At 38.7% G+C, this 14107-nt stretch overlaps 1 protein-coding gene across 1 annotated transcript; it reads left to right on the forward strand.

The window, feature by feature from the left end:
- Nucleotides 1–325: 325 nt before the first annotated feature.
- Nucleotides 326–3648, forward strand: tob1b (transducer of ERBB2, 1b). Its single transcript, XM_041974118.1, has 2 exons — nucleotides 326–554; nucleotides 1506–3648. Exon 2 carries the CDS (start codon nucleotides 1595–1597, stop codon nucleotides 2666–2668), a length of 1074 nt encoding a protein of 357 aa, XP_041830052.1. The 5' UTR covers nucleotides 326–554; nucleotides 1506–1594; the 3' UTR covers nucleotides 2669–3648.
- The last annotated feature ends 10459 nt before the right edge of the window (nucleotides 3649–14107 follow it).

The following is a 14107-nucleotide window of genomic DNA, read 5'->3' on the forward strand; positions in this document are numbered from 1 at the left end:
CTCCCACATATCCATAATGGTTTCAGACTCTTTTCAGAAACATCTAAGGGTTTGCTTTGTCCTAAAGCTTTCAAAGCATATTTCTATCTAAAACCTTGACCGATAAAGTAGTCCAAAACACATGAAAGGCAAACCACTACCGTAAATAGAAACCTAACTTTGATTGAGCACAAAATTGTTCAATCACAGCTTGAGTTGTGGTGGCAGCTGATGACGAAGCAGTACCTAGCCAATAGGAGAGCGTTTCTGGGTGTTGACCTCTGCGAGCCGCATCACCACCTCTTCGGTGTCCGTGGCGGAGGACTACTATAAAAACAAACCAACCCAAGTTTTAAAGGGCAGAGTTGTAAAAACTCCCAGGCTGTGGGGAGTAAGTTTGGAAACCTGAACGTCGGATTCATCATACCTCACTGACGCGAAATCGCCTGGATCAGCCATATAGTCGGCTCAACATTTTCCATGTCCTTTAGAAAGTGACACTAGGAGCTGTACGAGCTTAACATTTCCTGGAGCAGACTGTGGCGGATCTAGAACGACCTGCTGCGCATTTCTTTGTAAGTAAATACTAATATAGCGTCGACAAGCGGAAACAGTTGTACATTGTTTCCTTTAATTTCTGTAAAAATAATTTTAATCTGGGATACTATAGAAAAACAAGCCACACTTTCAAATATTAAGTCTGTAACCAACGAGTTATTTAAAATGCTACATAGCTCGGTCCGACTAAGGTGGTTGTCAGCTCGAATAAATACATTTGTCTTGCTTATACTTTAGCCGTTGACAGTCAATTAAGCAAACATACAGTTGGCTAACCGTTTGCGTATATATTATTTATTCACACTGTAATCAGGAGAAACACTAATAAGCTGCCGTTCGAGCTAAACATTAATAGTATGGCGTCTAGATGGCTAGCTTGCTACGTTTCTGCTCCCACCCTTCATTAATTTGCAAAGCAAATGGAAGCACAGAGAATGGTGGTCGTTATGGATGTTTTTCTCTGACAGTGTCGTCGCGAAATAAAGCGACTCTCTTCACGGTCGTGGTCAGACTTTGAATGGTGATTATGTAATTGCAATTCTCGTCGCGAGCTCGTACGTGACGCTCAGGCTACTGTAGCACAGGAAAGCACTAGAACAACCTGCTTGGTTCGGTTAATGAACTCAGTTTTTCACTGCGATGCACGAGCGAGGAGTTTCGTCTAAACATGTCCGTGTGCCAGTGTGAGGCAGTCGTAAATCTCTGACTATTGACACCTGCCATTAGATCCACCGCCCTCTCAGAGGTCAGCCATGGGAGCGTTTATCTGTCACACTAGACCGCTGGGGAACACGCACTGCTGACACCATCTGAGTCAGTGGCCTGTGTTTATTTATAGCTGTTGATGTTGTACAGCCTAGATGCAGCTCTGCAGAGTGAATTTTGTCCTTAATTGAGATTAAGTAACATTAATCAGTTTGTTTGGTCACATTTTAATATTTCCTTGCCTCTTTTCTATTTCATTTCAGATCTTGAACCCAACTCTGCAGGGAGGATATTTATTTTGTGAAGAAGTGCAACAACTGCTTCCTGTGGAGTTTTTTTTTTCTTTTTTTTTATGCTAAGAAAAAGCAACTCTGAAGGTAGAAGGAACCCCATTGTCACTGAAGCAGCTATGCAGCTTGAAATCCAAGTAGCACTCAACTTTATTATTTCCTATTTGTACAACAAACTCCCCAGACGACGTGTGAATATCTTTGGCGAAGAGCTTGAGAGGCAGCTGAAGAAAAAGTATGAAGGCCACTGGTATCCGGATAAGCCGTACAAAGGGTCGGGGTTCAGGTGCATCCATGTAGGGGAGAAGGTGGATCCTGTGGTGGAGCAGGCAGCCAAAGAGAGCGGGCTGGACATCGAAGATGTCCGGAATAATCTCCCTCAGGACCTTAGTGTGTGGATTGACCCTTTTGAGGTTTCCTACCAGATTGGGGAGAAGGGACCAGTCAAGGTGTTGTATGTGGATGATAACAATGAAAACGGGTCAGAGCTGGACAAGGAGATCAAGAACAGCTTTAATCCTGAGGCCCAGGTCTTCATGCCAATCAGCGACCCTGTCGGGGCTTCTTCTGAGTCCAGTTCCCCCTCCCCTCCTTTTGGGCAGTCTGCTGCTGTGAGCCCATCGTTCATGCCACGCTCCACCCAGCCGTTAACCTTCACTACTGCCACCTTCGCTGCCACTAAATTTGGCTCCACTAAGATGAAGAGCAACGGCCGCGGTAACAACGGCAACAACAACAACAGCAGCAGCAGCAACAGCAAGGTGGCCCGCACCTCCCCAACCAATAACCTGGGTCTGAATGTCAACACTCTACTGAAGCAGAAAGCCATGTCCACATCCATGCACTCACTGTACGGGCTGGGCCTGGGCCAGCAGCAGCAGCAGCAGAAGGCCTCTGCTCTGTCCCCCAACGCCAAGGAGTTTGTGTTTCCCAGCCTCCAGGGTCAGTCCAGCCCTGGAGCCGTGTTCCCCGGGGAGGGCTCCCTGGGGCTCGGCCCACTGCAGTACAACAATGCCTTTGACATGTTTGCAGCCTACGGAAGCCTCAACGACAAGTCCCTTATGGAAGGTCTCAACTTCAGTCTGAGCAACATGCAGTATTCTAACCAGCAATTCCAGCCAGTCATGGCTAACTAAACTTACCAACATGCTATTTATGAATGACGGTGGCTCAAAGAGAAGGAAAAACAACAAAAAACGCACACTTAGAAACTGGACTGGAGGATTTAGCGTTTAATCAGTGAAGCGCATGTGCCCAAGGGTGTTTTTACTGCGCCCCCTTGAGTTTGTTTCTACTAAAAGCTTGTTGTACAAACACATCCAAGCTTGGTAACTATAATTCAACATGCATCATTGTTTTTTCTTTTTCCTTTTTTGCCAACCAAGCACATTTTTTTTTCTTTTTTTACTTTAAGAAACTACTCCCAAAAAATGTAAAAGGAAAAAAAAAAAACAAGCTTCAAGTTTTGGCCTCTTACAGTATTTTACAGGTGGTAAGACAAGGCTGATTTTTATGAATTGGCACTACTAAGTGGGGTTACTTGGTCTTTTTCTAATTGTATAATTTAATTTAGTACAGAGTTTGTAAGATATCAGAGTATATATTGTTTCTATGACATGGTGTTGCATTTATATCTTTTTACTACTCCAGTGATCTGTGATGGCTGCAGCAGCTTTTCCTTATTTTTCTTTTTTTAAAGATAATTGTTAAATAAATCCATCTTTGAAAGGAAAAAAGAAAAAAAAACATCAAATATTCTGAAGATTATGTACAGAGTATACCTTAGTGGTGGAATTCAAATGTAGGAATAGTTGCTTTTTCTGAAAGATGAATTGTATTTTCTGTTAAGAGGTTAAAGATTTTGCTATACTATGGACAAAAATGTAATCGTATGAATATTAATTTTGTACCTACATTGTGCAATACTTGACAAAGAAAAAAATACGGTATAACAAAGTATTTTGAGTCAGTGTCTTACATGTTAAGAGGGACTGAAATAGTTTATATTGTTAAGTTTGTATTAAATGCTTAAAAATGATATGCTTGTCTTTATTTTTTTTAATTTCATATTTGCACCCTGGTCTTTTTAATAAAATAAAACTACAGTTGAACATGATCTGTTGGATGTGGACTTTATTTATCAGCTCTAAAATGCTGACTTCGGTTAATATTTAACTAGCTGACTTTTCCAGTGACTGGACCTGTGCACAAGCTGATTAGCTGATAGCCACATGGTGGGAGTTGCCATTCTGTGTCATGAGGCTAGCTCGAGGTTAAAATTGATCGTACAATCTACATATGTGGTAATACACAGCTTGTGTACTGTATTCTGGATCTGTTGAGAGCATCCAGACTAGATGTTTACCTTCCTCACAGCCAGCTAGAGAGCCATTTGTCTCTGTACCGAAGTGAACCTCTGCCACTATAAATCCTCCGGTCTATTTGTTTAAGGCAGATATGGTGCATGATAAGGCAAACATTTATCAAGTCTTGTGCTATTCCGTATCATTTAAAAGCCAAGGGAGGATTATGACTGTAGATGCTCCTCCCATTAGAGTTTATAGCGATGCACACAGAGAACACAAAGGCTGAACAAACATATCCTCCTTATCACACCTGGAACTTGTTAAACGCTCATAAATGATAAATGCGTAATAATCTAAAAGCTCCAAGTAAACAAACTCAGTCAGATACAGTGAAATTAACCTTTTATTGTGCTTATAAATTTAGGTACATTCAACTTTAGAGTAAAATTCATGGATAAAGTTCATGCTCCACTTATCATTAATGCAGGGTAACCATTGTATGATTAAGCAGAAACATACAGTTGTAAATCCTTCTTCTGCAACAATTTATTGAAAGAAAAGCTAACAACAGTGGTAGGTAGGTATACCACATCATCAAACACCTCAGCAGCCAAACCTGTCATGTGTTCGGTGTTGTCTCAGTCTGATTATGTCAAAATGTGAACGGTGGCTACAGAGGTGGGTTAGGATCCGGAGGACCCAGGTTCAAGACCCTGGACTGGCTAGGAACATGGACAACAATGGGCCCCTGAGGAAGGCCCTTAACCCCCCAACTGCTTCCTGGGCATCAGAATCTGGGAGCCCACTGCTCCACTGGAACCAGCATGAGGTAAAAACAGAAAGCAAATTTCCCAACTTAGTGTAATGAAATAATAAATACAAGTTGTCTTTGAACCAGAATACTGAGCAGTTTTTTTTTATCATGGTGCATGTGTGTCTGAGCACAAGCCTCACATGTGGACATGGGACCGTCATACCACCTTCATGGAGTCTGTTTCTGGCACTTTGAGCCACATGCACATTAGTGGCCTGCTGGAGGTCATTTTGTGGGCTCTGGTAGTGCTTCTCCTGCTCCTCCTTGCACAAAGAAGCAGATAGCGGTCCTACAGCTCCCACACTGTGCCGGGAAACTCAACAAACCTTCCTCCACAGCGCGCATTGATGTGCCATCCTGGATGAGCTGCACTAGCTGGGCAGCCTCAGTGGGTTGCAGACACTGCCTCATGTTAACTCTACTGGCGAGGGCACTGGAAAAATGCAAACATGACCAAAAATCAACCAGAAAGGATGGAGACAGGGAAAGAGTCTGTGCCCAGTCCTTTATAGGGGTTGTCTTGCTAATTGCCTCTAATTTCCATTCGTTTGTTCCATTTATACAACAGCAGGTGATTTTGATTCAGTGTTACTTCCTAACTGGTAAGGTTGATATCAGAGAAGTGTGACTGGCTTTGAGCTACATGCTAATGATTATATGTTTCCTTTATTTTAGAAAGTTTTATTGCAGGTCTAGTGACACTATGCAGCGTCGCTTCTACATCTGACAGTTACACTTTGTCCTTCTTGTCTTGACTGCAGGATATTTAGGATGTATAAGGCTGAGTACACATACATGGTTTCATATACATACTATATTTTGGGTCAGCTGCTCAAAAACGTACTGTTCATGGCCTTGTAATTGGTTGACAGTATTTCTTTTGGGTTGATAGGAGTTATTCTGTAAGGTCTCTCATGAAAATCATGTTTTATTGCTCCTTGTCTCTTCGTCTGGTATGTTCTGTTTAAGAAAACACAGATGTTTATCCTGATGCATGAGTAGCTGACGGGTTCAGCTGTTAGGTGGTATTCAGAAGTTCAGGTTTTGAGGATCAACTATCTCACTTTTAATTATTTTCCAATGGGTTGATATCTTCTGTCGCAGTAACTGAATTCAGGGTTTATTGCTTCACTTTGCTAACATTCCTCATGGTGGAAAGTTGATTCAGCAGTTCCAAGCAGCAGGCATGCCAGCCAATCAAATTTGCTGATGAATCATGTGTCTGATCTTGTGACTTATTGTAACTACAATCCAAGCATCAGGCATGTCTACTGTCAAGCGTTTAAGCATAATGTCCACGAAAGTCTACATGTGAGTGACCTCATGGGACAAACTGGTGAGGAAGATTAAATTTACATCACACAGTTCTTGCAACCATGAAAACTATGAATTACCTTCATACACTGATGCAAAAAATCCACAAAATACTGGTTTACTCATACACGTTGGAAACTTTTGAGATTTAAGTTGCTTTCCGTGGTGAAAAATTTGCAGTTCTTCTTCTAAACTGTTAATTTAGCTCTATTCAATTTTCCACACCGATTCTCCAAACTGAGAGCAATGACTACCATGTGGGCAAGGCCGTGAGAGGTGCACTGTTTTATTTTAGGTGATCGCAGACAAACTGATGAGGTGTCACTGGCATTGTTTATGCATTTATTTTCTTTACAAATCGATAAAAATAAAATAAATACAGTAAAAAAAAAGGAGGCAAAAATTGACAAAAAGAAAAAGACTCAAATATGTTAAAATATGACAAAAGAATTAAATAAATTTAAAACTATAAATAAAAGTAATTGAATAAAATAAATACATAAATTATAGTAAATAAATAAAAATAAAAATAAATTAAATCAATAATATAAAAAGAACTATTTTTTTTTTTTTAAAAAAAGCCCTGAAGCTGTTTATTACAAATTTCTGACAACAGGTGCAGAGGGGTATAAGTTCATTATATAAATTTTTAAAGCACATCCACTGAAATTTGGTTTCTCACTGAGACACTCAGGTAGTTTAGCATCCATCTTGCATCCTGTCTCTTCTCTGAGATATCTCCACCCAGTAAAAGTTAGTCTGATTGACCTGTGTTTTACCTTTCTCACTCTTCCTCTGATAATGTCCTGTTTGGTTTCTTTGATGCATCATCCACAGTGCACGCTTAAAACAGTGAGTGTGTTGATGTCCAGTTGCTAGCATGTGTTAAGGCAAAATGCTGTTGTAAAGTGATCCTCCTAGATGGCAAAAAATGTTATGAAGTGTAATTTCTCCGCCTCGGGATGCTGCTGGCCATCAACGGCTCCAGGAATACATAATAAATATCAGTGTACCATCAAAACCAGTCAGAAAGACAGACTTTTTAAGATGGAAAATTATCTAGCCCCACTTTAAGGTGGAATCAATGCCTTAAAACTCTAAAGTAAGATAACATACCTAAAGTGTACCTGAGATAAATTCCTAATGACAACACAGGTCTCCACCATCACGTGTTCACAATCATGGTTTCCCCCCAGTAGAACGCAATGTGGCCCTACAGAAGGTCAAGCTAGAACAGGCATGTCAAACTGGTCCAGCAAAGGGCCGTGTGGCTGCAGGTTTTTGTTCCAACCAAGCAGCAGCACACCAGATTTGACTGATTCAATCAACTGATCTCAGTCTTCAGACAGCTGATTGGTCAAACTGTGTGCTCTTGGCTGGCTGGAACAAAAACCTGCAGCCACGCGGCCCTTTGCTGGACCAGTTTGACATGCCTGAGCTAGAACGTATGAGGCTGTTCCTGATTTTTTTTTTTTTTTTTTTTGTAGTTGTGAAATCTAAATTTCACTTAGGCTGGTGTAGCAAATAAATGGCTCAGCCCCTGGCGTGGCAAATAGTTCCTGAAGGAATCAGGGGGAGGGAGTGTCTCGTAGAGGATTAGACAGAAGTGATTTTTGCTAGTTGCGATTCCACCCTTGTGAGCCACAGTCACGCTGAAAACACTCTCACTTCATGTTGTGAAGGATGTCAGTGCTTGTGTGGGTAGTGATACTCTGCTCTTTGCTTTATTACTGTCAGATAACACACTATGTGGTTACTGTTAGCCTTCCTAGACGTAAGGATGTATTAAAATGAGAACGTAATTGTTGGGGAATACAGAGAGAAATTAATATACTGTTAATTTTTGTATTTTTTAAACTCTTAAATAGCTCTTTAGTAATCATCACTGTAGCTCAAATAATTGTTTTTTGGTAGTATTGAAGTCTTATAAACCTTGCAGTGGAAAACAATATGCAAAACACACACACACACACACACACACACACACACACACACGCACACACACAAGTTCACACATATACACTAAGTTCCACATGACCACCTCAGCTCTTTGGGATAAACAGGCCTACAGATGGTCTGGTGTCACACCAGCTGGGAGACTCCCAGGGTGCGGGGTGTTGCCTTGCTGTGACTCCATCTTGTCTGTTGGACAGAAAGCATGCTCTCTCTCTCTGCTTCAAAAAGATGCATTTCAATGAGCTCCACTTATTACTCACAGGCCTGTGTCACACTGTGTTGTAATGCTAATATTATTGTGCACTCAACATATAAGACTTGTGTTTGTTTTGTTGGGTGTTTTTCTGTCATGGAATATGCTATGATTTAGGGTAGAATTTTATGCTGCAAAAAAACCCAAAACAAAACAAAACAAAACAAAACAAAACAAAACAAAAAAAAAACATAGATTAATAAATTAGTTTATTATTTAATCAATTCCTTTAACGTTATAGTATGTATTTTCAAAATGTGTTCACTTGATTGCTGACAGAATGACGATGAGACATTCTCATGCCTTTATGCTACATATGAAGCTAACAGGCAGCAGGTGGTTAGCTTGGCAAAAAGGTTGCTAACTAAATCAGTCAACCAGCATTTCAGAAGCTAAGCTAGAGAAGCATGTAGGGAAGTATACATTTTTTGCTCTATTGTTCTGTTGTCAACAGTTAACTTAGGATAACGATAGACTGTATATAATGGATTCATGTAATCGTCAACTTTAAGTCTCATTGTACTCTGTATAATGACAATAAAGGCTTTCTGTTTTTTATTTCTATCGTGGAAGTGTTTGATCATCACAGACCAGGAGTTTGATTCACTACAGAACTTGAGCTTCCTTTTGATTCATGACAGTTGTTTTGTTGTCATTTATCAAGAGTTGGCAATAAGTTTTGCAAAGCCAGTTTTGTGGTGTTGGATTGAAAAATAAATAAAGGAAAAGAGAGTTTTGGAAGGCTGTAATTTGCTTGTCTTTCTGCTAACTGAACAGTTCCTTAAAAGTTTACAAAATCTGGTGAAGCCTGCTAATCAGGCTTGTTCTAGCTAGCTGATAGCATTCCTCCCCGTCATCTAAACTGAAAACAGTGGGAAACACCAAACATCTAAGAAAAAGAAGAAAAAAAGGCGTTTCTATGTTCAGTGGTTTAGCAGGTAGTCAGGACACATTGCAGGTAATCAGTTACAACAATCAAAACATTTTCTTTGGTTTTAATTGCAGTGACATTACTTCATATTCATTTTTGATAAAAATAATTATTATGAGTACCAGTAGGCAATTTTATTTTTCACTTGTACTCATAAAAATATGAACTTTCCCTTCACCTGACGCCCATATAGATTCTCAAATGATGTATTCTGCAAAAAAAAAGTTTTTATTTTCATGCTAAGCCAAGCTAAGCTAACTGGAGCTTAGCTTCATGTCTCATTTAACTCCACAAGGCAAACAGTTATTGTTAGAAATCTGGCTTCTTTAATTATTAATTATTTCTTTATATATATATATATATATATATATATATATATATATATATATATATATATATATATATATGTCAAGCATTTAAAAATGTGGCAAGTCACATTTTTAGCAACAGGACAATAAATATATATAAACAATGTAACTTATCACCTGTAAACAACATTTGGCTTTTTTGAAATACAGAATTGAGTTCGATTAAAGTTAAATGATCGTGTCAACACAGTGTCAATTTTTTATTTGGTATTTATTAAAATGATTATATTTTATTGTTTAGAATTTCAAACCTCAGCTTGGCGTTGCTAATGGGTAGTGTTGTGACAACTTCCTTTACTCCAGTGTTAATGTGCTACGCTATGACAAAGATATTATTTTTATTTATTTATTTTATTAACTTACAGTAATGAAAACCATCCCTCCATCTGACTCTCAAACATAATTTCCTGATTCTCTGAGCCATGTGCCAACTTTTAAGGCATCGGCTGAAAAATTTTATATCCATAATGAAATGAGTGTAAGGTTTCTCTGCAAATACAGTGTCTATGTGAATACTTTTGTATTCATAATAAAGTCATAATAAAGTCATAATAAAGGAAACACTTGTGATATTTGTTAAGATGTGTAAATATTAGTATGTATGTTAGAATAGATTAAAATGGCACATAACATAAATCAGGCTTGCCTAAAAGAAAACAAAGAAAACACTTTTAGGATGAATAAGAATGTCTCTTTGGAATGATGCAGCTGTCCCTCTACATTTCTGTCAGATCATTATACAATATGTGAATATTATCTCTGCAAATGCCAACTTTGATAACGTGAAACACAACAAAATTAACAAGGTTTTATTGCACAGTTTAGACTAGGTCTCCAAAATGTACATTTTGAGGTATTTTCAAAAGAAAATGCTCATTTTCACCTGTAGACAAGTTTGCCTTTTAAACTGTTACAGATGTAAAAGAAGCAGGAGTTTTTTGTTTTGTTTTTTTTAAATTCAAGCCTAAAAACAGTGTTGACAAGACAAAGGGCAAGCCACAGTGAGTCATGCTAGATGATACGTCCAGATAGGACAGATGGGTCTAAGTATATCAGCACCATGCCATAAAGCAAGGACGAGAGCCAGGAGGAAAAAATTCAGCATATTTTGAATCATAGTTTAGAATATGAGGATTTTAGATCAGTAGGCCAGAGATGAATCATGAAGACTGTGCACTCTGTTTGATCCTGTCACTTTATCAATAGGTGCTGTTAGGTTTTGACCTTGATCAACACTTAGTTCTATTCAAAGCCTGTGATCAGAGATGCTGCTGTGAATGTTGGATTGCACCTGTTCCCCACTTACTGAGTGTGGCAGTGACATTTCAAAGGCTCGTGGGCCAGAAGTAGAGCCACGTGATCGAGAAACACATCTGCAATTTAAGGAAGCTCAACGTTTCACTGGAAAAAAAGAAAGGAGCATAGACTGGAGGAGATAAAGAGGATATAAAAGAGTCCTTTCCAGCCTGTGTTATTTGCTGATAAACCCGCAGCTGAGACTTTAATGAATACAGGCTGCGGTGTGTTTGGCCAGCACAGAACCTTAGTCAGTCGCTGCTTTCAACTGCTGCCAACTCATTTTAATGGGGATCATCCATTCGACCACATTCTTATTCCAGGCCAGACAATCATTCAACCTAAAAGCTCCACATCTCAGCAATATAGAGTAATAATCCATACTTCACTGTGGTTATATAAGCTCGAGAGGAAAGGAGCGAGCTGAGTGTTGTTGCTGGTGAACTTTCTTTCTCCTGCGCCATCTGTTTCTGTTTGTTTTAGTTTGAAGGCACAGTTGAAGGTTACAGTACTGAAAGGGTGTTGCACACTTCAATAGGTTTAAAAATAGACCTTGCAGGGTTTCTGCGTCATCGTAGGAGAATCCTCGCCACCCACCTCCCTCCTCCCACCAGCCAACCATGCTTGACTTCACAGCAGGGACTACTTGTATGCTAATGCAGCATGGAAGAATTCTTTCTGTTCACACCAGCATCATAACTTGCTGTGACATAACACCCCCGAGAGGAATGAATAGCCTTTTGAGGAACCTGGGTGGGTCTCTCTGGAGTTATGTAGAGTATGCTGCCTTCTCATGTCAGGTAAGAAGAGAAGCAAGAAAAGCAGGCAGGTCTGCAGGAGAATTAAAACAAACCAATAATAAAAAACAAACAAAGGAGATAGAAACATGTTTTTCAGGCCACATTAATGGCAAATAATGTAGCCATGACAACAGTCGTCCTTCACCTTTCATGCCGATAATGGCTTCCGGAAGTAGAAAGGTGTGAAGGAGCATTTGAATTAGGCTCAAGCAATTCACCAAAGGGGAAAAAAGAAATATTTTATTCCTACCAGAGATATATGGAGGTTGAGGAAACACTTCAGGCTCTCTCAGTTACTGGCTCCTAAACAGATAATCATGGGGAAAAAGCAGTCAGGTGTTTCAAAACTGGGGATGATGGGAACAAAATCTCTCTGCTGCAGCTACACGTCCAAGCTGTGAGCTATCAGCGGTTGTTTTTTTTTTTTTTTTATCTCTGCTGCTTCCATTAATGTGGAAAAAATGGATTTGATGTGGTTGTAACTGTACTTATACACAACTCTGATTTTAATATACTAATATTTATAATTTATGTAAAGCTAAAGCACAAAGGACATAAAAGATTTTTCTTTTTATTGCAGAAATTATTGTTTAATTTGTCCAGAAATATTTAAATTTGTCAGTAAAATATGTTTATATGTTTATTTATAAGAGTGATTTCCTTGTGAGCAGACACATGTTGGGGCATGATTCACCATGGTTTTAGCTACTGTCAAAGAAATGTGCTCCACCAATGATGATGCTAAGTTGCCTTTTTAGTAGAAAATAAGCCCCAAAACACCAAGCGTTAAAAATGTAACTGAAGTAAGAAAGACAAATTTTTCTGGTCGTAGGAATGTTTAATATTATATGTATTCAGCATCTTAATGATGCACCCCTAGCCACCCTCACAAGGTTTATTTTCATTACTCAAATATTATTTATTATATATTATTCAATTTTTAATTAATTTAATTTTATTTAATTTTGCTTCATTGTATTATTAAAACTAAACAGACTGATGTTATTTATCTTATTTACATGCTGACATGTCATTACATCACATCATTACATCAGGTCATGTCTCTACAAGTTGTGTGACACACACACAGGTGATCTACATTCCCATCAGCAGACAGAGTGCATGTTGGAAATTATGTTGCATCAACCACCCAGAAAAACATACAAAATATCTGCATTTAAAATGCTCCAGGGGTGAAAAACCTAACAATCAGATCAGAATCTCCTCGCTGTCATGTCTGAAGGGTTCTATGGCAAATGCTCACAAGAAGGAAAAAAAACTTAATACTTAAAAAATAGAGAGAAATGCTCACTAATGGTTTTATAATCTATATTTACAGCAAAAATATGATCGTATGCAGGTACAAAATATGAAATATGTTCACATATTGATGCAGTTATGAAAATATGTATAAATACATTTAAAACCCAAGTTAAATGGGCTGTGACCCCTTTATAGATTCTGCTTGTATACTATACTATACTATATTAGACCCCATTTCACACTTTATTAATCACATTTCACACCTATTGTTTTGAGATAGATAGATAGATAGATAGATAGATAGATAGATAGATAGATAGATAGATAGATAGATAGATAGATAGATAGATAGATAGATAGATAGATAGATAGATAGATAGATAGATAGATAGATAGATAGATAGATAGATAGATAGATAGATAGATAGATAGATAGATAGATAGATAGATAGATAGATAGATAGATAGATAGATAGACTGGTGTCTAAGCAGCTCTTCCCCGTCTGCCAGAGGTGACTTTTTGACCGGAGTGATGGAAAGTGGAAGGAAAGATTTCCTGTTTCTGTCTGTGCGATAGCGGAGCATCTCAGTCCGTTAGAGAAGGAGCTCCACTGTCTGACCAGTGTGTGTGTGTGCCAGCGCTCATGCCAGCATCCAACATGGCGCCACGTATTTTCACATTTTCTGCAGTAAATGCAGTCAGGATTGGCTTCTGACTAGCCTGGTAGGGGGATGGGATGGGACTAAAGTTTGATTCAGCTTGGACAATTCCATCACGGCCCAAAGACCTGCAGCTTTATCTATATTAAAGAAAGTAAGCTGCAGTAAATTGCCTTTAAAAGAAAAATGTTATTTTAAAGTCTTCCATGTGTTGTTAGTTAGTTATCACACTGTTCAGCTTGAACAGTATTGTATTGCTTGTATTTTCTCTCGGCTTTTGTATTTGGCAGCATGAATGAGGCAAGAAATGCGGAAGAAGTTGGTTGTATGTGTATTATTGTGAGTTGTGCCAATGCTTTATATCTGTCTTATATTCATTATGTAAATAAATTTTGATTTGATTTGAAGAACAAGCCAGGAGTCGGTGATCCAGGTCAGTCAATGCTGTTGGAAACACTGATGAAGAGAAGAAAAGCACAAATAATATCAGAACAAAACCATCACTAAATCCTTCACAGAGATTCAGACAGTTACTTTATAGGATTGTCCATATATTTCACTTTATTTCTGTGCATCGTACAGATCATTGCACTCATAAAACAAATCAGTCCTGA

Source organism: Melanotaenia boesemani, chromosome 21, assembly GCF_017639745.1.
Source record: "Melanotaenia boesemani isolate fMelBoe1 chromosome 21, fMelBoe1.pri, whole genome shotgun sequence".
NCBI classification, from domain to species: Eukaryota; Metazoa; Chordata; class Actinopteri; order Atheriniformes; family Melanotaeniidae; genus Melanotaenia; species Melanotaenia boesemani.